Source organism: Lycium ferocissimum, chromosome 7, assembly GCF_029784015.1.
Source record: "Lycium ferocissimum isolate CSIRO_LF1 chromosome 7, AGI_CSIRO_Lferr_CH_V1, whole genome shotgun sequence".
NCBI lineage: Eukaryota > Viridiplantae > Streptophyta > Magnoliopsida > Solanales > Solanaceae > Lycium > Lycium ferocissimum.
In genome coordinates, this window is record NC_081348.1 from 41,059,360 (window position 1) to 41,086,606 (window position 27,247).

The 27,247-nt window shown below is 32.9% G+C and overlaps 3 protein-coding genes across 4 annotated transcripts; 2 read left to right on the forward strand and 1 right to left on the reverse strand.

Moving 5' to 3' along the window:
- On the forward strand, positions 1–1,418 carry LOC132062213 (uncharacterized). The gene is made up of 3 exons (XM_059454829.1): positions 1–99; positions 473–886; positions 1,140–1,418. The coding sequence occupies exons 1-3, from the start codon at positions 1–3 to the stop codon at positions 1,416–1,418; spliced, it is 792 nt and encodes a 263-aa protein (XP_059310812.1).
- Positions 1,419–1,439: 21 nt separating this feature from the next.
- LOC132062847 (uncharacterized) lies at positions 1,440–3,296 on the forward strand. Of its 2 annotated transcripts, XM_059455324.1 has the most exons (3): positions 1,440–1,880; positions 1,957–2,100; positions 2,270–3,295. In XM_059455324.1, exons 1-3 carry the CDS (start codon positions 1,440–1,442, stop codon positions 2,969–2,971), a joined length of 1,287 nt encoding a protein of 428 aa, XP_059311307.1. In that variant the 3' UTR covers positions 2,972–3,295. The 2 variants fall into 2 exon arrangements, with proteins under 2 accessions (XP_059311307.1, XP_059311308.1); XM_059455325.1 differs by lacking the exon at positions 1,957–2,100 and having other exon boundaries at positions 2,270–3,296.
- A 1,754-nt stretch (positions 3,297–5,050) lies between these two features.
- On the reverse strand, positions 5,051–7,537 carry LOC132062214 (uncharacterized). The gene is made up of 3 exons (XM_059454830.1): positions 7,381–7,537; positions 5,888–7,265; positions 5,051–5,750 (listed from the first exon to the last, which is right to left on the reverse strand). Exons 1-3 carry the CDS (start codon positions 7,535–7,537, stop codon positions 5,051–5,053), a joined length of 2,235 nt encoding a protein of 744 aa, XP_059310813.1.
- Positions 7,538–27,247: the final 19,710 nt, after the last annotated feature.

The window sequence follows — 27,247 nt, forward strand, 5'->3', positions numbered from 1 at the left end:
ATGGGATTATGGAGAGTGTATTTTGAGAGGAAGCTTGAGGATTTGGCTTATGATTGGCTAAGACAACTTGTTAGTGATTTTGTTCTAGCACTTTCTTGGGTGTTTTTCTTGTTAATTCATGGAGGAAAAAGTATTATTAGAAAGACGAACTTTTGTTAGCGTAAAAGTCCCAAATAATGATGCTTGATGGAAAAAACAGATTAAAACACTTCTAGCATCTTAAGATGCTTGATCAAATTCTTTTCTTTTTCAAATTGGTGTTATATTTAGCTCTATGCTTGCAAGAAATATTTTATTTTGTGGCTGCTATTGTTTCAGAATTTCTAAGTATTTTGTGGCTGCTATTGTTTTAGAGTTTCTTCTACGTGTAAACAATCGCATATGTTTAAACAACTTGTGTTTATTTGATAACTTCGAGAAGTTTATTCATTTGGTCTATTGTTGATAATTTTATGATGCTTTATGTATGTAGATAAAATGGAAACAAAAAATCAGAAAGTTTATAAAAGAAGGCCTAGAAAAAAGGCAAGGTCAACGGAAGAGTTCTGCTGGAGAAGCGGATAGGTTTCCACAAGCTCGGAAACGAGAAGAATTGACCTCGTCGGCTCGTGGTTCAGTTAGAGAAGATGAAAGTGTAGAAGATGAGGAATCAATAGATCAGGAAGATAAAAGTGAAAGTGGAAAAGAAAGTGTAGAAGATGAGGAATCAACGCATCAAGAAGGACAAAATGAAAGTGGAGAAGAAAATGCAGAAGATGAGAAATCAACGGATCAACAAGAAGAAAATGAAAGTGGAGAAGAAAGGGAAGAAGAAACAAATCATGTACTTTTCGAACAAAGAAAAAAAGTATTACATGATGAGAATGCTGCCCCTTCGAGATCAAATGTGAGTGTTTTTTTAAATTGTCATTAGTGAAAACAAAGAGTAGGTGTTTTAGCATCCATTTACTAATTTTTAGAAAATTACCACTAGTTCAAACAACTGATGGATGCTTAAACAACTACTAATTGTTTATTGTAAACAAACAGTAGTTATTTAAGCATCAACTAGTTGTTTAAACTACCACCAGTTCAAACAACATATGTTTGTGGCTTTTTTATACTTTCTTTTAATTAATCAATTTTATAATCATGTACAGTTTGCTGATGATTCTAATACTGAGATTCCCGAATGCATCAAGTCCATTGATCTTACAAAATATAGCTTCAAGACACATTATTCCGCGCACGGTGATATTCCGGGAAAGATTTTTGTAAAGTCACCTCTAGGAGGAAAAGCATTTCTTGAATTCAGAGGAGTTCTGATAGAACAAGGTCTTTTAGATAGGTTCAAAAAAAGTTGTTTTGGGCATTTTATGGATATTCCAATGCAGCGAGTAAATTTTGGATCGCTGATAGTTCATGGTCTTTTACTCTGACGTATCATTTGTGAGAAAAAAATGGAGTTGTGGTTTGAATATGAAAATCTCCCTATTTGTTTTGGATTAAAGGAATTTGCCTTGATGACCGGACTACGGTGTCACCCCTTTCCTTCTGAAGAGGCATTGGCTAGTCGGGTAAAGAAGGGTGAACCATTATGGGAATTTGTTTCCAAGGAAGGAAAAACTGTTACTGCTAACTTCCTCCTTGAAAAGATCAAATCACCTGAAACACCAAAAAATTTTAAGTTTTCACTTGCCTTGGTTTGGTTCTATCACTGCATCTTATGTGCAAGAGATATATCGTCAGGTGTTGATGCCGACATGACCAAGCTAGCTTGCAAGCCCTCCGTCTTCAATGAATATCCGTGGGGTCTCAAAAGCTATCTTTTGACTGTTGAGTATCTTGCAAAACCAATAAAATCTGAATACAACCTCTACGGCTTCCCGTGGGCATTCCTGGTAACTAAATAATTTTTTTTATATTATTTTGCTTTTAATATTTATATTGATTGTAATTTATTGTTACGTAATTTAGGCTTGGGCTTTTGAAGCTATTCCGAAACTTCAACGAAATGCTAAGAATGTTCCCCCTGAGAGGACATTGCCACGTATGCTAAGGTGGATGTCGTATGGAGGCCTAAAAAAATCTATAGATCCATTCGGTACCACTAATAAAAAAGTAAGTCTCTAAAACTTGTTAAACAACCTAAGACTTTCTTAAACAACTTCCGAGACTTGATTAAACAACTTGAGGTTGTTTGAACTAAACAATATTCAGTTGTTTAATAAACATGATGTTGTTTATAAAGGAAGATCATAACATTGAATTTTTTGTTCTTTCTATGCAGGTAGTGCACCCTTTCCTGATTCCTACAAATGCAGAAAAAAAGGAAAAATACATGAAGGACCTTGAGCCATTTTCCAATGAAGAAGCCGACGAAAAAATTGATATGTTAAAAGCAGAATTGGTTGGGGTGACAACAATCACAACAGGTGAAGTAGGAGCTAGGGAGGTTGGTGGTGAGGACAGGATCCCAGTAAGGAATGGGGTAGAGGAAAGGAGCCCACCAAGGGGTGGGGGTGCAGAAAGAAACACTCCAAGAGGGACGGGTGACGAAAGGAACCCGCGGAGCCCTTTGGTGAATTCTGGTGACAGATTTGTTGGTAGTCCAGTCAACTTTGATTTTGGTGGTCAGTATAGTGAAGGAGGAGTTGGTGCAGGATCTTTTGGTGCTTGTCCTTCAAATGCCAAGTGCTCCTGTGAATGTCTCACTTGTGCGGAGAAACAAAGCCAATTGGAACTGAAAATTTCTAAAATGGAGGAGGAGTTCAAAGACATGGGGAAGTCTGTCAAACAACTTGTAGAAGAATTATCTACTTTGAATAAAAAACTCGAGCCTAGGAGGATGTTAAGGAATTCCAAATACATAAGAACTCCATTTACTGCTGGTGCACGTAAAACGAAGAAGAGGATAAGTGTGACAAATCTACTGCCTGTTATTTACAAGCCTCTTGACATTGATAAGAGCAAGGAAAGAGTGGAACCATAAACTAGGGATAATTTTTGTTGATAATTTTGTGGTGGATCTTTTTGTTAGACTATTTCTTGATGTGAAAGTATGATGACTATTTATGGATAATTTGTAGAAGATGCTATGGATCTTTTTATGATGTTTATATATGGTTGTTTACTAAAACAACATGAAGTTGTTTAACAGCTTCAGTGGTTGCTTAAACATTCACAGTAGTTGTTTATGATGTTTATCGATGGTTGTTTACTAAAACAACATGATGTTGTTTAACAGCTTCAGTGGTTGCTTAAACATTCACAGTAGTTGTTTATGATGTTTATATATGGTTGTTTACTAAAACAACATGAAGTTGTTTAACAGCTTCAGTGGTTGCTTAAACATTCACAGTAGTTGTTTATGATTTATATCATAAAAATGGTTGTTTACTATAAAAACAACATGATGTTGCTTTAAGTTGGTTGTTTAAACATATCTAATTATTTATATGTTTGCTGTTTAAAAAAATTGTTAAACAAGTAGTGATTGCTTAAACAAATAATTGTTGCTTACAATAAACAACAAGAAGTTGTTCAAACAACTCCTTGATTGCTTTACAATTCATATCTCGTAAAAAGTAGGTAAAAATTAGGTTTGTTTACGGTCTTTAAATAATAGAAATCTTTAAAATTTGTTTACGGTATAAAAAGTAGGTAAACAACTAGTGGTTGCTTAAATGAAGTTGGTTGTTTCGGAACATATCTAATTATTTATATTGGAAAATTATTGCTCATAAAAAAATTGTTAAACAAGTAGTGATTGCTTAAACAATATAATTGTTGCATATACAATGGAAAAACAACAAATGTTGTTCAAACAACTGGCAATACAAAGATTGCAATTGTTATAGATAAGCAATAACCTCATATCTCGTAAAAAGAAAGGTAAACAATTAGGGGTTGCTTAAACAAATATTGATTGCTTATAATAAACAATAAAATAGACTTTCAACGAAAAAAAAAAAAAGTTTGCCTTAAACAACTATGGGTTGTTTACTTTAAAATCCATCAAACGGGAAGTTGGATGTTAGTTTGTTGATCATAACTTTCAATAAGTTGATGTTCAAATATTCATATAATCAAACAACATTGATTTTATTATCACTTGATCAATAAGTTATAGTTATACTATTAGTAGGGTCAATCAGTTGATGATCAATTGTGATCAAATTACTAAGTGGGGTTTAATTACTAATTGAATGACTCGTTTGATGTTGAATTGTTGTCAAGTCAATAAGTTGATGTTCAAATATTCATATAATCAAACAACATTGATTCTATTATCACTTGATCAATAAGTTATAGTTATACTATTAGTAGGGTCAATCAGTTGATGATCAATTGTGATCAAATTACTAAGTGGGGTTTAATTACTAATTGAACGACTCGTTTGATGTTGAATTGTTGTCAAGTCAATAAGTTGATGTTCAAATATTCATATAAATGTCCAATTGAAATTCTTGTATAAGCAATAAGGAGTTGTTTGAACAACTTCTTGTTGTTTATTATAAGCAATCAATATTTGTTTAAGCGACCATTAGTTGTTTATTATAAGCAATCGATATTTGTTTAAGCAACCCCTAGTTGTTTACCTACTTTTTACAAGAGATGAAGTTATTGTATAAGCAATCAGGAGTTGCTTGAACAACTTCTTGTTGTTTTGTAAGCAACAATTATTTGTTTAAGCAATCACTAGTTGCTTACCTACTTTTTACGAGATACGACGTTATTGTATAAGCAATCAGGAGTTGCTTGAACAGCTTCTTGTTGTTTATTATATCGTTATTTGTTTAAACAATTGTCTATTGTTGCTTGAACAACTTCTTCTTGCTTACCAATATTTTTATGAGCAATAATTTTCCAGTATAAATAATTAGATATTTTCTGAAACAACTAGTGTCTGTTTAAGCAACCACTAGTTGTTTACCTACTTTTTAAGGGAAAAACTTTAAACTGTTAACAAACAATATCCACATGTAAAGACCAATAGCAAAAACAACCAACATAGTACATTAATTCAGTTGCAAGTACAAAATAGATTGATTCGGTTACAAGTACGAATTTAAGAAGCTACACTACTGCTTGTTCCTTCATTTTGTCTCTCTCTGAGACTACACGTAGTTCTTTTGTGACCAACTCTTTTGCATATGGAGCATTTATTTTTCTTCTTCTTTGAACCCCGCTCCAAGACTGAAGGTGCCCGCTTTCTCTTCTTTCTTCCCGGCTTGCGCACCACATATGGACAAGGTATTTTACTCTCCAAAAGCTCTGGAGGAAGCTCCCAAAATTCTTCAGATAACACTGGATGAATTGATTTTTCATATGCATGTTTGTATGACCATACTGAATAATATGGAGAAACAAAATCATAAACTCTTAATCCATAATCATCCCCGAACTGGGTTCTTATCGCTGCAATAGCATGTGGACAAGGTATTTTGTCCAAATCAAACTCTCTACAAGAACATGTTCTATTGTTTAGATCAACCATAGCCACTGAACCATGACCAATGATGCTAAAAGTGTGGAAGCTTATTTGATGGGCCAATAGTGTATTGCCTATAGTTACATTTTCTCTTATTTTTCTTTCAACGGAAGGGACACATATGGTTGATGTGTTGGCCAACACCATACGCCTCTCGTGAAACTTTTGAGCAAACCTCCTATTTATAGAATTGAATAGAGCAGTAATCGGGAATTCTCTTTCCGCCAAGAACATTGAGTTAATTGACTCAGCAATGTTGGTGGTCATTACATCATACCTAGAACATCAAGAAATACATACATATTAACTAAGAATCTGCACTGTAAACAATCAGGAAGTGATTGAACAACTTCTTGTTGTTTAGTGTAAGCAAATATAATTTGTTTAAGCAACCACTGGTTGTTTATAACGTACCTGTTGCCAGGGAAGTGTGCTCTGCTCCATCTGTGGAAACCAACATCCTCAAGATATTTGGCGACACTCATATCCAAATCTTTGATTTGTTGAAAATGATCATTAAACTCGTCCCTCCGATATGCTTTCGCTGCATCATAAAAATGGTGCATCCAATCTCCACAGTGAAAGTTTTTGCGGATGCTTTCACCAAGGTGCCTCATGCAAGCTCCATAATGAGCTTCAGTATAAATCTTTGAAACTGCTTTCTTTATAGATGGATGTCTATCAGAAATTATGCACAACTCATTAGTGTTGGGGACGATCTCGAGCAATTGTTCAAAAAAGTACTGATACGAGGCATCACCCTCCGAATTTACTACACAAAATGCCAAGGGGAATATGTGATTTTCGGTATCCAACGCCACAGCAGACAACAACACTCCGCCATACTTTCCAAACAAATGTGTTCCATCAACAGCTAGGACTTTTCTTGTATAAGCAAATCCATTTATCCAAGCTCCATAGGATACAAAAAAATACAAGAACCTGCCAGAAGAATCAACCTTCAAATCTGTCTTGCTTCCTTCATTTGTAACATGAATCATATGACGGTACTTATCTATAACTTCATATCCGTGTTCTGGTGTTCCTCTTGTCAAAGATTTTGCAATATAACTACCCTCCAGACACTTCCAGTAACTAATCTTGCATCCCAATTCTACACGAATTGTTTCCTTAATTTCTCTTGTAGATAGACTGTTCCCCTCGATAAACTTATTTTCAATGTGTTTAGCAACGACTTCAGCGGTTGCGTGTCGATGATGGCTTGTAAGATGTTGTACTCCACATATGTGCATATTATGGTATGTGGTAATACGAAACCTATCGGTACCCTCAAACTTCATAGCACGCAGTCGCCACTTGCAATTCTTATCTACACATTTGACATTGTAGATTTTTTTTGTGTTCTTTACCTGCTCAAAACTAAAATTATTCTTCACGTCAGCAAGGTTCAATAGGATTTTCAATTCTTGCTTCTTCTTGAAAGTTAGACCCGAGAAAAATCCTGTGCCGTCTTCACGACTGTGGCTACATTGTGTTGAGCCCTCAACCCCCTGTGTACTGGACAGATTAATAGAAGAATTTGTATCTTCTTCTGCCCCTTCTACCCCTGCGGTATTATAATCAAAATCTGAAAACTCTGAAGTAGCTTCTACCCTCGCTGTATTGTAATCAAATCCAGAAAAATTTCCAGCTTCTTCTTGCCCTATTGTATTGCTAGCAAGTCCAGGGAACACTCCAATTGCTTCTCCAGATTCTGGAACTTCTATCGGCCCAATTTCAACCACATTTACCCTTAGAATGGGCCAACGACGACCATCTTTGTCAACATCAGCTAAATAAGTGAGCAAATCATCATCATCCTTTATTTCAGAAAAATGTGCTTTTTCCGTTGCAACAATCGAGCATGTAAGTGATTGAGAGATCCTTCGGCGCACAACATAACTTACACCTAGTAATAACGATATCAACAAACTCATCATACGTAATATCCCTCCTCACTAGTATCGGTACTGTAAGACCACCCTTCGACTTCCAACTATAACGCTCATCGGTCTCTATCCATTCACCATGTAGATCAACTGCTAATAGTATTTTGTCCCCCATTAATTGTCACAACACCTGCGGATATTACATAGATACATATTAGAATTTGTGACAGTATTATAGTCAGTACAGTATTTATACATAGAGAATTTATATGCAGGTTCGCAGTGTAAACAACTTGTGGTTGTTTAAACAAAGTTTGGTTGTTTACATGGAGCCTGCATGTGCAGTGCAAACTCGTAGCATAAATACCATGCAGTTGTTTAAACTACATATGAATATTTAAATACATTAGGATGTGCAGTTTTTTAGTGTAAACACTACATGGAGATTTTAAAAAATATATAATGTTTATGTAAACACCATGTGCAATGCAGGTCATTTGTGTAAACACCATCCAGTTGTTTAAACAACATGCAGTTGTTTATAAACAACTGCATGTTGTTTATAAACAGCGTGTGGTTGTTTATTAACAATATAGAAGAACAGAATGTTTAATTTAGAAAACGATGAAGAACGTTAAATTATTACCTTAAATCTCTGAGATGAAGTGTTTATCCCCTTTGAAGCAAATTCCCAAACAATGTATTAACAAATTACTATCAAGAACAGAGAAGTAACACAAATTTAAAAATCTTTGGTTTAGTGATGAAGAAGAAGGCAAATGCAGATTTCATTTTTGTTCAATGAAGATAAATCTAACCCTAGTTTGAAGAGAGCAAGGCGTTTGGAAGGCTGGAATGTGTTGAGATTGAAAAAAAAAAAAAAAAAAGATGAAGATGAATGGGGGGAGGGCTGCTCCCGCTTAAAAAAGAGCTGATAATGGAAAAATTTTGTTGCCCTTTTGGCTAAAAAACCCTCTTATATGTTGGGCCTGGTTGTAAATAGCAAAACTTTGGGGTGTATAAAAATATTCTTTTTTAAATGAGCATAACCCCATTAATACCTAATTATACTAGAGTCCCTTTTACCCAAATTTTAAAACTTGTGTCCTAAATCCTCAAATAGATGACTCAATTGCACATGGTCCAGCTCCGATGGTACGACAGACTTCCATTCCATCAAACCTTAGTTAATATCAATAATTAAATCTGGGATAAGTATAATAAAAGATTTATATCGGGATTAGTATCCTAATTCCAGTAATCGAACGACCCAAAATGTTATAATTGGCAAACTATTAATGTGTCTTAAATATTAGAAATCACTTGACACTTACGTATCTCGCTGTTAGACTCTTGTGCATCTCACAAGTCACTATTGTCAGTAGCAACTGACTTGTATGTGTCAGGACTCATAAAGAAATTACTCCACATAGGAGGTATATAACTAGAGAAGATAAGTGCAAGAAGCATTGTGGTGGAATAAAATGATATATTAATTGGCAAGATGTAGTTGAAGTTTTGCATACAGAAATGCATATTATTAAAAAACAGGGGAACGGAGGCGATAAATACGCAACACTTACACTAATAAACATTTTTTATATTCACTTTCAAAATTAAAGAAAGTGTCAAAAAGGTTATAAGAGAGTGAAGTTTTGTCCCCTGTATTGTACATCTTCTTTTCTTGTCTTTTTTTTTTTAGTCTTTGGGCCGGGTTATCAAGTTAAACCTTGCACATTTTATTTTTTGTATATTTGGACTTCACATATTGTCCAAAACAATTCATGTTGCACAGAATAATTGGGAGTCGTCCGTTGCTCAGTTGCCATTACCTACTGCCTACATCCACGTCCATAAATGATTTTTGAATATCTGTATGTTGTATTTTTTGGGTAACAATTTCGACCAGTTTGAGCAATTAATACATGAAATACGGTAAAAACTAACTCATATCAGGTGTTTATATCCAATCATACTGAATTTTAATGTTAAGTCATAAATCAAGGTGAGAACGAGCATTAGTTAACCACTCCCTTTCGTCTCAAAATAAGTGTCATCGAACTTAAAAAGAATTGTAACGAAATCGAAGAAAATAAATGTCGCTTAGAAATTGGAAGAAAAAAATTGGCACATGTTTCCAACTATGCCCTTGATATTAAAGAAATAGTCCTCCTTAATATTGCTCAATTCTTAAAACAAAATTTACTAAATAGGGGTAGTTTTCTAAACTTCACATTATACTTATTGGTTTTTTGAATGCAACGAGTACGGGTAGGCTTTTATGACCCCATTCGACCATAGATTTTGATTTCAAAATTTGAAATACTGTTTGAAGAATATTTTAAATAATTATCTGTTTATCATATTGGCCTAGCATTTCAACTATAAATCTTGTTTGAAGTTTGAAAAATAATTTTTAGGAGTTTTTCAAATTTTAACTTTGTGTTCATTTCAAATACACATTTTAACTTCCATTTTTTCAACTGTAACTTCAACTCAAAACCATACCATATCCGCTTGCTACATGAAAACTATGCCAAAATGATATGAGGGATCTAGGGGTCACCATATTTAAGAAGTGCTAATTTAGCTTGGCAAAAATACAGTATACTTACTAGAAATGGACAAATTAAGTAGGCGACATGCGATTTCATGTCATCGTTTCATGTCATGAGATGAAATCTCAAATCATCTAAAAAGGCATGACTTGGGGATTTCAAATCATGATTTCAAAATTTTTAAATGTAATACTTGACCCATTAGTTTATATTTTGAAAAAGAAAAAGAAAAAAAAAACATAAGTTGTTTAGATATTTTTAACAATTACTCCCATCAACCATTTATCAACCTCATTAACTTCAACCAACCTTTATTTATGTTCAAACTTCTACCAAGTCATAATTACATTATTATTCATGTTAAATTTTCTTTTTTATTGAACTAAATTTTGATCAATTGATGTTGTATTTTTAGAAAGGCCTTCTAGTAGCGTATTAATTTTGTTATGAACTATGACTTGCTCATTTGGTAAGATTGTATAAGAATTGGGAAAGTTTTGATAGTTTTCAAAAATTGTGGGATTTTTATATCTATAAGAAAAAATACAACTTAAAAAATTTAAATTACCTGTTTAAATATTATGATTTTATCTCATAATTTTAAATAATGTCCAAACTGCTCCTAAGATCACGGAGAGAATATTGCTTTGCATGTAAGAAAAGCGAATATCATTGTTGGGGGGGCAACAAATGGTGCCTTTGAAAATACGTAGGGCATCGAAGTAGGAGACGAAAATTGCAAGGTATATTTGAGCTAAAGACAAAAGAAGAGAAAAACCAATTATAAAAACTATATCACCATACGCCAATGATCCGTTTGTTAGAAAAATAACTATAATGTTCACGATAATTAATTAAAATAAAATTGGACAAAAGATAAACAATCGAGGAGAATAAAAAGAAAAATAAAGACGCAGAAAAATTAACATGAAAAACCCTTCTTAAAAAGAACGACAAGATAGAAGCAAAATATTACACGATCACTACACACTTATTAAAAGAAAAGAAATATCCTATTCTAATCTGCCAACTGATTGTAATATTATTTGCATTCCCTATTTCACATATTGTGTCATATGTCAGTGATTTGTTTCTTTTGCGGATATGAGCGTGCTTATAAATAGGGAGAACTGAACTTGAGCTTCAAGTTTTAAAAATAAAAAATAAAAAGTTTTTTTTTCCCTTCACATACCTTTTGCCCAAAGATCCTTTTGCTGCCAAAGATTTTTCTCTCTTCATAGGCTTAAAGCACATACAAAAAATTTTGGATGGGCTTAAAATGAAAGCGAGTTACACTAAAAATTGAATAAACTGATACACTAAAAATTAACAAAAACACTTAAAAAAAATGAATACAAAAAAAAAAATAAGTTAAAAGGTTAACCAAAAAAAACTAACTTATGAATTTTTTGGGAATCTTTACATAAATGACTACACTTTGGGGTTTAAAATTTGCCATAGGATCTACGGTGGAGGATGGTCGAGATTGAGGGCATTCAATATTTACGCTTTGGGCCTCGTCATTATGGGGGCCCCAAATTTTCTGTAATAGGTATTGCGTGTTATTAAAAAAAAAACAATTAAAAGTACAATTGGGAAGTATTCAAAAAATGGCTTTCATTTGTATTCATAAAACTTTTACTTGTCCTTATGATTCATAGTACACAATATAAATAAAAAAATTTCAAAAATTCTTTTCAAATCATTTTTATTCAAGTCATATGTATTCAACATTTAATAGGAGTATTCATGTCAAATGCATTCATCTATAGCTACTTTTACATTGTATTCACTTTATTGTATTTAAAAATGAACGGAGGGTATTCAAACAACATAAATACAAAAATATTGTATTCAACTTTTTTATATTTCAATTTGGTGTCCATACAAGTCTTTTTTTTTTTGTGAAGTGAAAATAATATAAGTTTTACACTAAAAATTGAATACATCAAACTTAGATATACTAAAATATTAACAAAAACACTTAAAAAAAAACTCCAAAAAAAAAAAAAATAATAAAATTTAAACAATCTTAAAAAAGCCCTTGATAACTTTCAGAAAAAAAAACTCAAATAAAAAATATGAGAGACATTTTATTATAGATGAACAAATTATGATATGATTGAGTTAGACAATAATAAAATTCAAGAAAGAAGAGAGAGAGAGAAATCGGAGATATCTTCAAAGAAAATCAATAAGATTAAAATATATTATCAACAACGAACTATTGGAAGAAAGAGATTATAAACAAATTTTTAATAATTTTACATTTCAAAAGCTAAAAATAGGATTTGAGAAAGGGTGGTATATATGAGAATTTTTGGAGGAAAAACTTCGGGTTCCACTCTTTTGTCTATTAGAGGATGGAGGGCTTTAGGGCGTAAATCATTGAGCGGCCTGGCGGTGGGTGTTATCGGAGTTCCACCGGCGGTGGTGGTTGTCGGTGTAGAAGAAGATGGCTTAGAGAGAGAGGATGGAGGAGAGAGAAAATGAAAGGAAAATGGGAGGAGATTGTGAGAGAATAGAGAGAATAGTTTTCTAAAGACAATATAATTTTCTATACTTTTAGTTACCTTGTGTAATTGACATACAAGATGTAGTTTGGGCAAAGTATAGCTCTAAATGTAAATAAGGCCTAATGTTCTTTACACTAAAAAAAACTGAATACAAAATAATAAAATGAAACAATCTAAAAAATTAACCAAAAACCTCAAATATGATGAATACAAATGCTCCGATGATCTCGGCAGATTTGAGAAAAAGGGAGAGAGAGAGAGCGGACGGAGATACACTTTGCCAGACATGCGAGAGGCAATTTGGTTTAGCGGAGCTAGGTTTAACCATAGTGGTTTGGACGGAGATGGCAATGGAGGGTAGGATCAGAGAAGGGGTGGTGATTTGAAAAGCAGTGGAGGGATGGGTGGTGGTTGTCGGTGTAGAAGAAGATGGCTTAGAGAGAGAGGTGATGGAGGAGAGAGAAAATGAAAGGAAAATGGGAGGAGATTGTGAGAGAATAGAGAGAAAATAGTTTTTAATTCTAAAGACAATATAATTTTACTATACTAGTTACCTTGTGTAATTGACATACAAGATGTAGTTTGGGCAAAGTATAGCTCTAAATGTAAATAAGGCCTAATGTTCTCTACACTATGTAGATTTCCCTTATTTTTTTGCTTATAAAATTTGCTTAGATAAAATTAAGCCAAATGGGCCAATTATTTTTGAGCTTATTTTATGCACAAAATGGCTTTAATTTGTGACGAAAATAACTTAAAAAAGGCGAAATAAGCAACTTATAAGCCAATCAACGGACTCTGATCTGTTTTCTCTCTCTTCTAAAATGGGGATGGAGCCCACCCCATTGTCATCTGTGTCACAAAAAAACTCAAATCACAATTACATACCGTAATGTATCAACAAGCTGAGTTTATGCTGGTTTTAACTTCAAATTTAAAATCAAAATGTTTGAAAATAGGTTTAGAAGTTTCTCAAATTTCCTTAAAATGGGGAAAATAACCTGCACAGTGAAAGTCGACAAAACAGTTCCACAAGCATTTCACATTGATTGTATCATACCAACCTTTGGCATTCAACGCACCTCATCTTCACCACCGCATTCGTAGCCTCCAGCCCCACCACTCTACACCTACCTCCAACTCCAATAGTATAATTTGTCTAGAATATGCAGTCAGCCTTCTCTATAATAACATCCGCATACAATAGTATCTCTCTATAGCAGCCAAGTTTTTTCAGAACTGATCTATTATATTATATTTTACTTCTCTATAACGGCATTTTACACCTTGCCAACCAACGATTTTATATGATCTGTACTTTTGTAAAATTACCCCTCATATAACAGCTTTTTGATAATAAAATAATGAACTATCTTTATAAAAAAAGAATATCGATGATTACCAATAATAAGTATAGAGATATTGACTAAATATTTGATCATTTAATACACTATTTATGACAAAAATATCATATGAGTGTGTGTGTATGTGTGTATTAAAAGATTTTTCTTCATTATATAGAGTGTGATTAAGCTTAGAATTTGACAATTAAAAATAAAAAATTAATTTTTTTTGCGTCTTTTTTGCCTATAACAACGAACACGCCTTATATGGTGTAACTTTCATTTTTTCATTTTGATTTTTGTGCTTCTCTCTCTCAAATTGAATGTTATTTAGTCATTCCATTCTTTTTTACTTCATCCTTGTTGACTCAACACTCTTCTTAAGATATTATTTATTAGGAATTTATTTTCTATTTATTTTTATTAATTATGCTTTGAAAATCTAAATTTGACAACTACTACATATCTAGGTAGCTACTTAATGATACAATAATCTTATAAGAAAATAATAAATCCCTCTTGATTTGAAAGAAAATATTTATTGGACGTTTGTTTTACTATTTATCCTCATTGATTATGCTTTAAAAATCTAAATTAACCATTAGCATATTATTTAGTTACTTAATAATAAAATAATATTGAAAGAAAATGACAATTTCTTCTGATTTGCTAAAATACACAAATGAAAAGAATTTTTTTTTTTTAATATAAAAGATAAGTACGTAAAAAGGAACGGAGGAGTAAACATTTTGTTTTACAATTTTATGTTGATGTTGATGTCTCTTTTAGTAGATTAAAAGAAATGGTAGTAGTGGATAGGGTAAAGTTTCATGTTTTGGGAGAATGTACTCCTCCGTTCGGAACAAGTACATTCTTGATTCTAAAATACAGCTTTGACAAGTTCTTTTATGAAAATAACTTGATAAGGACTTTTTAATCTAATTTATCATTGAATAAGTATAATATTCACCATTAAAGGTTGTAGTGGGTGGTAAACTGTCATCTTTCGCTAATTAAAGGTTTTGAGTTAAGTTTTGATAGTGAAGTGTTACTTTTGATAGGAAACATTTTATCTTTTTAAATAAACAAGTTGGACACAAATTCAAATTAATCAAGCTTTAAATCTGATATCAATTATCAAGCATTGAAAAAAAAAAATATTCATTATTCTCTCTCCTCCAATCCATAGGGCTAAATCCATAGGCACTCCATTCCATGATTTATTTTTAACAACTTTTACAGCTTTCAAAAACTTAAAATTGCAGTTGAACTGTTCATAGCTATAATGTACATATGTTATGCTACGAGGATATAGCTATAATGTCCATATGTTATGCTAGGAGTATATGTTTCAACTTTCAACCAGTACCACTATCACTACTATCACTTGTATATATATAATAAAATATGTACAAATTAAATTTCTACTTTGTTCAAATTATATAGGAGTATACTAGAAACGAGACAAAAGTACAAACCGAAGAAACATTCATGCCGCTAGCGCACGTATCCCAGTGACTTCGAATCTTTGTATTTAATGCAACTAATAATGAGCTTTTGATTTCCTTTCCCCCATTTTTTTTACGTGTTCTCACGCGCGGCCTACACTTCCTTTTTTTCTCTTTGTTTCAAAATAATTGTGAAATGAACTTTCTGATAAAAAAAAAATTTCGTCAGGTAAAATATATTTTATCAATATTAACAATTACTCTACATCATTTCCAAGTACATTATATTCACTAAAACATGTGAATATTCTACAAGAATTTCTTAATTACAAAATGCTATCTAAAATAAATGAGTTTAGAAATGTGAATGGAATTAGACAATAGACAATAGACAATAGTGTGATCATAGAAAAATTAGAAGGATTCAATGATTAAGCGATTTTTTAAATTTGTTGCTAATTTGAGTATTTATATTGAAACTTAAGAAGACAAGGAAGAGTTAAAAGAATTATACTTTAAACTGGAACTATTTTAGTTGTGAAAGTTCCGAAATAGTCCTTATTTAAAAAAAATTGGTAAGATAAAGGGTGGGAGAGTAAGATAATGTAGCGAATCCCGCGACTGTCGGCCAGGATGTGAGGTGCATGCCATGTTTCGCAAGGTAATCAACCACATGATGAAATTGTTGGTGGAAAACTTTATACAATCCACACAAGATCGCAAGTAAATCATTAGACAGTGACATGAATCAAGAAGAATATTACGGGCACTTACCTCGATCCATTGTAATAATCGAAAGAAGGAAGGATGGATCTTCTAAGTCTTGTTACTTTCTTTATAACACTTCTCGTAATAGGGCAGAGAGAAAAAAGAAAAAACAGTAACAGATTTAGGAACCACAACTAATATATAATAGTGAGACACCTCTTCGGAAGAGACGTAACTTTTCAAATGTGACATTTCAAAAGGGGTGTAACTCTTCAGTTATGAACCCATCAATTATAACTGAAAAGCTAATTAGGTTTCTACGCATATAAAATCCATACATTATAAAATAAGATTTATATATAGTCCATAAAAATAACACTTTATTAGATCAGAAAAATGGACGTCTTTAATTGATAGCAATCTATGTACAATTATATTAAATATGCGAATCCACTAAATAGAGAATTTCTAACAATCTCCCACTTGGACCACATATACTTCTGAAAAATTGTACATAACCAAAAAAAACTTTACAATGCGCACAATTTGCTAGCTCTAAGCAATCTGGTCCATTAATCGTACCAATATAGGATCAAAGCGGTTTTCGTCGTATATATTTGTCACTAAACCATCAATGGTCACAATATCAGCAAAATTAATGACATAAATCAAGTATGGATGCATATCATGGAAATTACATGTAAAATTGATCTCAGTCATGCCTATTTCCAACTGGTCCTACTTTATGACTTTAAATAGTCCAAAATGACTTTCTTACACTTTATGCAAAACCGCAGTAGAAAGTCAATAACTTTATTTTTAGAGTTTACAATAAACACAAAAAAATCATGAATTCATAAAACTTTAATCTGTACAGATAATATCCATAAACATGTCAAAAGCATAGATAAACACAATAAACTCCCACTGAAGTAGCTCATCATAGAGTCCAACGACATCCATATAAGCTACAGGCTCATAAAAAAAACTTTAGGTTGCAACCTTTCATGAGCGGATCCGCAATAATGGAGTTTCTACTAATATGCTCTATTGACACAAGAAGACTCCCCGAACTCTTTCCTTTACACAATTAGATAATTTAATGTGTATTTGCTTTAGTTTCGACGAACTTCGGATATACATATTCCAAACACATATATACCCAAAAATGGCTCGTCTCAAGATACCTAACACAACATTATTATTTAGTCTTTGGACATAAATGTTAATCTGTAAGTGGTACTCTTATACATAGTTTATGAACATTGATCACTAAAATGGCCTAGCAGTATGCCTTTCTTTGGACCGACAAATCACTAGCATGCATTACAAAATGTATCACATATTCATGACTATCCATAATCTGGACAAAATAATTCTCCTTTGGGATAATTATTTCGCATAGACAAAACATGCTTAATGTTCAAAATAAATAAATTTGATCTAATAGAGGTTACTTTGGCAACATATTAGACTAATCTATTCCATTTGAAACAAGAAGCACACATGGTATAATTTCATTCCAGTACAAATAACTATTTCTTTTACGCACAGCGGAAAAATAGCAAAAAAGACATCTCCAAAGGCAACAGGGAAAATGCAGATCGATACTCACTTTAGAAAATTCGAAAAGCACAACAAAAATCTACATAAAGTTCTGCAGAATAATGCTGCCAAATAATTCAAAAAAAAAAATTGTGCTAAAGACAAATAAACGTGACACTAGTAAATTCCAACGTAACCTTTAGGCAGAAGTTTGCAAGGTGCACAGAATTTACTAACTATAGAACTGAAACAATCTAAATACAAGAATCCTTCGAACATTAGCGTACCTTTGGGCGACCGGAAAAATTCGTTCTTAATATTTAAATGTTTCATTCTACCCCACTCAATTCCCTCATTTTAACCGTACCTTTGGGCGACCGGCTAATTTTCTAATGAATTGAATGCAATATTAATACCATACCTTTATAAGGTTGACATATATTGACTATCAAATTTAAGATGCTTTGGCTACTCTCAAATTTGTAGATATGTAACCTTTGTTATTAATGATATTGTTTAATGTCATACTCCATATGAAATTTTCAAAATCTAATACCTTATAATTTTAGGGTGCGTTAGCAATCCTAAAATCTTAGATTTAAGAAAATTCCATGACATTAGTCCTTTAATTTAATGGCATTCCAAATGAAATTCATCACAACCTAATACCTTATGATTTTGAAATCCGTTGGGAAATACCTAAACCTTAGATTTAATGAAAAATTCCTTGACATCTACACATCAAATTTTAATGTCATATTCCATATGAAATTCTCTAAATACCTCATGATTTTAGGAGGTTTTGGCTACTCCTAAAATCTTAAGAAATCTAGAAAATTTTCATGACATTTGTCCTCCAATCTATCTTTGTTAAGACCGAAGAAATTAATCCCGAAAAAAACTATAAATAGAGATTAATAATTAACCAAAATAATACTTATGGAAACTGCATAAAAATCTGCAAAAAAATGCAGAAAATATCTTCTTTTTTAAATTGTTTAAAAAACTGAAAGAAAATGGCAAAATATTGCCTAAAGAAACTTGATGAAAACATGACAAAAATTTGTCAAAGGTCCAAAACAGCAGGTTTTCTTTTCCTTTTTTCTTTTAGATATGAATTTGGCCCCACAATATTGATTCCCACGTCCGCGTTTCCATATACTTCAGTACTCTCTTCTTTGTGATTCTTTCACAAATAATGAGAAAACAAGAAAAATAAGAAGAAAACATGATATATATCTAAAACCATCCAAGTTTCCATAATACAGATTCCATGAGACGAAATAAATTGAAAAGTTTTCATGAATCTTGGATACCATGAACAGTAGAAAAGAACTTGAAAAATAAATTTTTTTTTTAATCCAAATTTGATCCAAAAAATACTGAAAACACGTCTAATGATCTAACAAGACTATGCTATGATACCACTTGTTGAAAAACTTTATAATGTCCACACAAGCATCAGGTAAGAAATCAGTGTATAAATGCCGATACGAAGAATAGTAAGGGCACTTACCTCGAAGGATGAATCTTCTAAATCTTTCATACTTTCTTTATATCACTTTTCTTAATGGGGCAGAGGGAAAAAAGAAAAAACAGTAACAGACTTAGGGACTACAACCAATATATAATAGTGAAGCACCTATTCGGAAGAGACACAACTTTTCAAATGTAACATTTCAGAAGGGGTGTAACTATTCAATTATGAACTCATCAATTATAACTGAAAAGTTAATTAGGTTTCTACGCATATAAAATCCATACCTTATAAAATAAGATTTACATATAACCCATAAAAATAACACTTTATTAGATCAGAAAAATTGGCGTCTTTAATTGATAGCAATCTATATATAATTATATTAAATATGTGAATCCACTGAATAGAGAATTTCTAACAATTGTATAGTGCCTAATCCATCATCAAGGACCTACAATAAAAAATACAATATGTAAGTGGAGATCAGTTCCATTTTGTAGCATTGTGTATAATACATGAGAATTAATCTCTATTTGTATTGGAGGGTGATTTGATTCTTTCACTACTCGTAAAAATATAAGAAGAGCAACTAATTTAGATTCAACGACGACAGAGGAGCAAAGTTGCATGGTGAAGCCCCATCCCATACTACCTCTTCACATTATTAAACTCTATCCCAAATTACTTGTCAATTCATAAAATCAATTAGAATTAATTAAATTTTTTCATTTTATCCTTAATATTAAGTGTTCTGGACAATAACCAATATTGATTAAAGTGCAATTTATTAGGCAGGGATCGGATAAGGTAGGATATTAAAAGTACATCTTTGATTTATAATTACTTAGAGGGTGTGTAAACAGAAAAGTCTTAAGTAATATAAGACGCAGGGAATCATTGTGATGGTCACAAGGCACCCCACCAACACCAAACATATCGTACTATTATAATTTATCTGCTCTCGTAAATCACCTAAGTATTTCATTGCATAACATAATGCACAATTAGCTCAAAATGTTTTCTCTTACAACTTTGAATTCAGACATACTTTGATAAAAATGAAGTTTGTGTTTCAGAATTACTTACAAAGGTCGTAAGTTACTTATCTAAATCAGTATCCAAATTTAAGACTAGGAGCCTGTTTGGATTGGCTTATTTTACGTCCTTTTAGATCAAACAAGCTTTTAAATCATATTTTAGTGTTCGGTTAAAGTGAAAAAAATACTTTAAGCACTTATTTAAAGTCAAAATAAATAAAATAAGTCAAAAGCTAAAAGCTATAATCCATAACTTTTGACTTATGCTTAAAAGTCACTTAAAACAAGCTCATCTAAATGGGCTCTAAGTGCACTCTATTTTGGTCCCATCCATGTCATATCATATCAAAGGGAAAACCCCTTTTGTAGAATTTTTTTCAATCTTGTCATTCGGACTTGAAGTCTTTGTTTAAGAATGAATGAAGTCCATCGATCTTGTCGTATTCTTTCCTTATATTTTTACAATATCAAATTAAATTACTTACGATAAAAAATAACTATTTAACTAATCATAATCCAGAAACTCGAAAAATAAAGTAATAACTTGTGATTCGGACACGAAACATTTGTTTAGGAATGAATGAAGTCCATCGGTCTCATCATCTTATTTCCTTATAATTAATTATACAATATCAAATTAAATTACTTACGATAAAAAATAACTATTTAAATACTCATAATCCGGAAACTTGGAAAATAAAGTATTTACTTACTTAATAAATAAATTTTTATTACCAATATAAAAATTATTTACACTATAAAATAGACACAGTGTTCTCAAGTTTTATACATATACATTGCATTAGTTTTCCCTACACCAGTATTCTTACTTTTCTCCAAGTTTTCTTCTAATCAAAAGAGTTAAGAACACAGTCCCAAATTCCCTTTGCTTGTGTGCTGCTATAAGGCGGCCTTTAGACCTGTTCTTTTCATTGCTTCCTTCACTATCTCTGTCTCTTTCATTCTCTTGTTAAAGAAAAATTCTCTCTATTTCTGTCTCTCATTTTCATATAACAAGAAAGAAACAACCAAACACTTTTTCGAAATCATTACAAATTTTTTCATAGTACTACTTACCATGGCTGTTCGAAGGAGTTTGTTGAACCCTCAAGCACCTGAATATACCCCTATTTCCCACCTCCCAAACACTGCCTTTCATCCACCTTACAATTTGTCAGCTCCGCCACCACCACTGCCTAGGGAGAATGTGACACGTGGGCGTTGGAATATTCCTCCGAGGTTGGTCGAAGCACAAGAAAACGTCTCTAGACCTATGACTCCCCCTAGGTTGAGAAAAGGAAAAGGCCGAGGTTTTTGTTATGGGAAGTGGCCAGAGAAGAATGGACTGAAGAAACACGATGTTATACCTATGAGTTGGTGAGTCCGCGACTTTTGTAGGACAAAAAAAAATAAAGTTGAACCAAACTAACACAAAAAAAAGAAAAAGAAAACATAAGTAGGTTTCAAGCATTAATTTAGTGCGTGAAAATCTAAACTGCAAAAATAAGAATTTGGCCTTTCATGCACGAAATTTGTGTGTGAATGAGTCCAACAAAATATTTGTATATTGGTTCAAGTTACATGGATATGTAACCACATCTTCAATGTGATAACAAGCCATATGAGTGTCAAATGGTCCCTTTACTTTACTTCTTCAAATCCAAGTCAATTTCAATATCCACCTAATTTACAAGCTTGCATTTTTTCCTAACCACATCAACCTCCAACTCTTATATTAATATATATTGTGGAGGCGAATTTACGATTTAAGTTTGCTGAGTTTAATTTTTAAAGCGAGAGATTTACTTGTAATTGCCGTATTTATTATAATTAATGAAGATTAAAGATAATGATGACACGCGATTCAATCAAGTTAATTTTGAATGTTGATTGATGTATAAAAATAATTAAGAAACTTAAGCATGCATGGAGATGGTGATAAGATATGAATATGTTCTGTCGAATTCCAAGATTTCAACCTTGATCCTTAAATTAATAGCTTTATAAGCATTTTAATTTCGGTTACCGAACACAACAACTAAAATGATCCAAGTTGTGGTTAAGAAAATTAACATGGACGATGTCGTCGTAAAAGTCTTTCGTGGAATGCTTATCATCATATATAGTAATCGAGAACAATAAAATATATAATAATTTCAACTCCCTCCGTCTTATTTTATGTGATGCATTTTTTCTGGACATAAAATTTAGAAAAGAAAGAAAGGAGAATTTTTAAAATTTGTACTCTAAAACAAGCTATACATATTTGTGTAGTTACAAATAATCTCATTAAAGATAAAATAAAAAGTTTAAAATTAAATTGTTTATAGATATAGAAATTATCGTTCTTTTTGCTATATACCATAAAATTTATTGTTTGTAGCTTGTTATCACATTGAAGATGTGGTTACATATCCATGTAACTTGAACCAATTTACAAATATTTTGTTGGGCTCATTCACGCACAAATTTCGTGCGTGAAAGGCCAAACTCTTATTTTTGCAGTTTAGTCCTTTCACGCACTAAATTAGTGCGTGAAACCTACTTATGTTTTTTTTTTTTTTTTGTGTTAGTTTGATTCAACTTTTTTTTTTTTGTCCTACAAAAGTCGCGGACTCATGAGTTGGTCACAAAAGAATTATACTACTGGCATGATTAAGAATATCCCATATGACTATAAGTACAGTTTTTATTTTTTGTTTGTTTTTTTTGCTTTTATTATTCATGTTACTTTTCCCTTATTTGGAATAAGTTGATTAAATGAGATTTTATTAGTTCGACCCATATTAGTAACCAAAATACCCTCTATCCAATTACTATAAATATTCGGCTCAAAATATTTGTCCATTTACAAAATAAAAATAGAGAATTAATTAAGTTTTTCCTACTTTAACTTTAACATTAATTGATTTTTTAAGTAAGCAATATTGTTTAGAGTGTAATTAATTCGAGAGAGATAAGAGTAATGTAATAAAAATACACTTTTATTTATGAGTTCTTAAAGAGCGTGTAAAAGAAAAAAGGCGTGTAAAAAGAAAAGTGAACAAATAATATGGGAGGGAGGGAGGGAGTAATTTTTGTGCTCTTTGGAATTTGATGGTTAATTAATTCCATTTTCCTTAATTTACAGCCGTGAAATGTTGATGCAATTTCTGGATGAGTACTGTTCAGTGGAGAATCAAAAGGCGACAGATTCAAGACATGTCTCCGCTTACGATTTTTTGTATTTGCCTATGGATTTCAAGTGTGTTGCTTAACTTTTTCCTGTTTATTAGCAAGTCAAAGTTGGAACTTCAGTACTATTAATTAGCTTATTTATATTCCATTCTTAGGCTAATGCAAACAATGGGCTTTATTTTGCAGAAGCAAGTGCGGCAAAGGATATGCTTTTTGTGAATTTCACCGATCACAGAACTGTGTGGAAATTTTTTTGTGCTTTTAATCACAAAGTAAATGTGTTTCCGAAATCTTATAACAGGGTTAGGATTGTCACTGCGAAGATCCAGGTGCATGAATATTAAATTCATGTAATTTATATGAATAGAAAATATTATGTTCATTAAGTTTGTGAAATTTGCTAATTAACAGGGAAAACAGGCTTTGGTGAACCGATTCAAGGAAACAAGGTTTGAGTGTGAATCAGAAGGGTTTCTTCCAGTTTGGTTTAGTTCTTTCAGGGATGGTTCTAGAAAATTGGTGCAAATGATTAATGTTGGAAAATGCAAAGCCGCTCCATCCTGGTCATATATTCTCGATAAATGAGAAATCATCAACATGTAGTATTGAGTAGTTTATAATGGCTACGAAGTTTTGTTTAGTGTAGTTTCCTTCAATATTTTCAGATACTATAGAAAAATATTTTGCCTAATTTTCTAGTTGGAGTATTATCTCTTTCTACAAAACAAACCCTAACTTTAGGAAGCTAGCTAGTAGGGTTTCTATTAGCTTTGTGGGGCAGAAGAAATTGAGGGTGGATACTGGCACCTGTGAAATAGTAGCGCAGGTGATGGGGCCCACCTTTTGTTGTTGTATGCTTTGTTACGAAATAAAGAAACATGAGTTTAGCAATTTGTAGGGCAATGTTTATGACATCATTTGCCTGTTCAGATTTTGCCTTTTTTTCTTTCCTTGCCTGTTGAGGATCTTTAGCTGCTTCCCTTAAAGTTGATTTGGTCTGTTACTCTAGTTGTACCTGGGTCCGGAACAAAAATGCCCAAAATTATTTTAAACCAAAATATTCCAACAAAAAAAATATTACAAAAGTACCTTTAGCGCAATAAAATATTACGCTAAAGCACTTAACCGTAATAAATTGCTAAGTAAGTGCTTTAGCGCGATTTTTCTTGCGCTTATAGCAGCTTCTCTTTCTCTCACCTATAACGCAAGATTTTATCGCTTATAACAATTATTCTCTCACCTATAACGCAATAAAATACTGCGCTATATCGTTCCACATAAACCCGTCGGGTTCCACCACTGGTCCCTCCAGTGGTTTAAAAAAAAAAAATTAGAAACCGCCATTTACGAAAAAAAACGAGGTGGTCCCACATCCAAAAACGTCATTTTCTATTAAATTTCGTCCGGAAAGTTTAGATTCTCGGTATATTCAAGTCGACGAGCAAGATTCTAAGTTCGAATTTTGGGAAAAAGCGGTGTACAACTCGATTAAAAAAACTCTACAAAAAATCTTCGATTAAGGTTTTCTACTATGAACTTTTATTATTATTTTGTTATATACATTATATTCTAAGCATGCTTAACATTTAATCCTTGCTATTTTCCAAAAAAAAAAAATCAATTTTTTTTTGTTCTTGTTCGGACTGGGCAGTGGCTTTTGCCACTGTTCCGATTTTTTTTTTTTTTTGGTTTAATTCATTATTTGTTAAATGTTTATGAATTGTTAATTTGTTAAATGTTTATGAATTGTTAATTTGTTATATGTTTATGAGTTGTTAATTTGTTAATTATTTATAAATTGTTAATGAATTATTATTTTGTTAAATATTGATTATGAATTTATTAGTTGTTAAATATTGTTTATGAATTGAAAGAAATTGATTGGTAATGAATTATTATGTTGTTAACACTTTGTTTGGATGATTGTTATGTATTGTTTTGACATTTTTCGTATTGTGTCATATTGTATAGGACCAAATCGGTGGTTACATAAAATAGGACCTTTTTTCGTTACATAAAAATTATATTAAAGTAACAATCAAAACAAACATTGTATTTAAATTAACAACATAATATAATACAATAGGTAACAACCATCCAGATAAGTTGTAAATGATTATGAATTGTTATCTATATAATTTTAAAAGAGTGAATATATATATGTTAAATAAAAAAAGATTATCTTAAAAAGAATAGTTAAAGTTTTTCTTTTCATAAATACATAAGCTAGCAAAAAATGTAAAGTTTGTAGGAAAATATGTGGTCGACGAATATACTCTTTTAGTTTAATTTTATCGTAGTTGTGTTGGCTATTTGGTCAACTAAAAATATATCACATATTCAAAATAGAGTTCTAAACAAATATTCGAATTTCGATTCTCAAACTAATTAACTTAACAAGTCTTTGCCATCACATAATTCAAAAGTAATTAACTTAAAAGTCTTTGCCATCACATATGTGTCTTTACCATCACAAATTAAATTTACTGCATATCTCATGTTAATTATTTACAAGATATAATACTACATAATTCACATATTCCCTACAAATTATTAATTAGTTAATATAATTTATCTTTCATTTCAAGAATAATGACTAATTTAGTTTTGTACAGACCGGACTCTTTCATGGATCCGAATGTTCCCCCTGGGCCCGATGTTCCCGCGGGGCCCGATGATGACCCGGGGCCCTTTGTTCACCCGGGACCCTCTGATAGATCGGTATTCTCTTTGCAAGACAATCATAGGTCGGACTTATTATGGGCGTCTTATAGGGATATCTACCAGGCTCCGCCCCCGTAGTCGGCAGAGAGCTTGGACTCTTTTTACGCGAGCATCCCCCACACGCCTCGCGTCTTGGAGATATTGTTTCGGGCGGCATCTACCGTTGCGTATCCGTTGGTCGGGTCACCGCGCATGATCGGGGGCGCTTATCACGGCCCGTGGTTGAGCGGTGGAGGCCGAGAGACACATACCTTCCATCTTCGCGGCGAGGCCACGATTACACTTGCCCAAGATGTGGAGGTCCTCTTTGGATTGCGGGTAGATGGAGAGCCACCATACAGCTCGTGCACGAGCCTCCTCCCGGTCAAACGTGGGCGACGAGTTAACTAGGCTCACCCCCGTGCACATTGCCGGGGGCCGACGATTTCGGGGCAGTCGGGTTCGGATTAGTGCACTCGCACTTATTTGGAGGGTCTTGATCCGGTTGACGACGGCACCCCGCGGGACGCTCGTCGATCGTCATGCCCGTTTGTACACGCTTATTATATTCGGGGGCATCTTGTTCCCGAACTCATCGTGCCTTTGTCACTTACGTTATTCGATTATCTTGGAGCATCCGGACCCCAGACTACGGGGGGGGTCGTTTTGGCGTATCTTTACGGATACGTTCGAGCGTCTATTGGTGTTGTCAGAGATGTGTGTGGATTTTTTGCTCTTCTCCAGGTAATATTTTAAGTGTGCGTTCCTTTAATAAGACAAACCTCTTGAAATGACGACTTAAAAATCGTATTTTATAATATCGCTTACAGTTATGGGCATGGGAGAGGATGTTGTCTTTTCAGCCCGTACCTAGGCATCACCTCGAGATTGACATGCCTTATGCGAGGAGGTGGACAGCGGGTTTTGATCGGGATGTGGATACACGCACGATTCTTCCATTCCGTGACTAGCTTGATCACACATTTTACGCGGTAAAACAATTTAAATTTACATTAATAATTTAATTAAACGTCTTTTCGACTTGGTGATCACTGATTTGTATGTATATATTATGCAGCTATTTCTATGGACGTCGTACGCTGCTATATTAGATGGTTTACCGCATACGTAGGGCGAGGTCGGGGGTTTGGAGGTCGCGGTGTCCATTGATACACACGGACATCGTAGAGGAGCACATGCCCAAGCGTGTCTTACGACGCTCGTTGGGCATACACACGAGTATACCCCCCGACGTCCGTCATGAGCTCCGACACTACCGGCGGGACGATCGGCCGCCATTGATAATGATTTTTTCGGCTTTCATAGATGTTCGGCTCCACCGTTGGGAGAACGGGTTAGTGCACTTTAGC

Excerpts from the sequence above, each read along its gene's own strand:
- LOC132062213 (XM_059454829.1), top strand. The coding sequence starts at position 1 with ATGGGATTATGGAGAGTGTATTTTGAGAGGAAGCTTGAGGATTTGGCT. Across the intron at positions 100-472 it reads TTGTTCTAGCACTTTCTTGG|ATAAAATGGAAACAAAAAAT; the intron begins GTGTTTTTCTTG and ends TTATGTATGTAG. Across the intron at positions 887-1,139 it reads CTGCCCCTTCGAGATCAAAT|TTTGCTGATGATTCTAATAC; the intron begins GTGAGTGTTTTT and ends AATCATGTACAG.
- LOC132062847 (XM_059455324.1), top strand. The coding sequence starts at position 1,440 with ATGGAGTTGTGGTTTGAATATGAAAATCTCCCTATTTGTTTTGGATTA. Across the intron at positions 1,881-1,956 it reads GCTTCCCGTGGGCATTCCTG|GCTTGGGCTTTTGAAGCTAT; the intron begins GTAACTAAATAA and ends TACGTAATTTAG. Across the intron at positions 2,101-2,269 it reads TCGGTACCACTAATAAAAAA|GTAGTGCACCCTTTCCTGAT; the intron begins GTAAGTCTCTAA and ends CTTTCTATGCAG.
- LOC132062214 (XM_059454830.1), bottom strand. The coding sequence starts at position 7,537 with ATGGGGGACAAAATACTATTAGCAGTTGATCTACATGGTGAATGGATA. Across the intron at positions 7,266-7,380 it reads TGATATCGTTATTACTAGGT|CTGATGTTGACAAAGATGGT; the intron begins GTAAGTTATGTT and ends TCACTTATTTAG. Across the intron at positions 5,751-5,887 it reads GCACACTTCCCTGGCAACAG|GTATGATGTAATGACCACCA; the intron begins GTACGTTATAAA and ends TTGATGTTCTAG.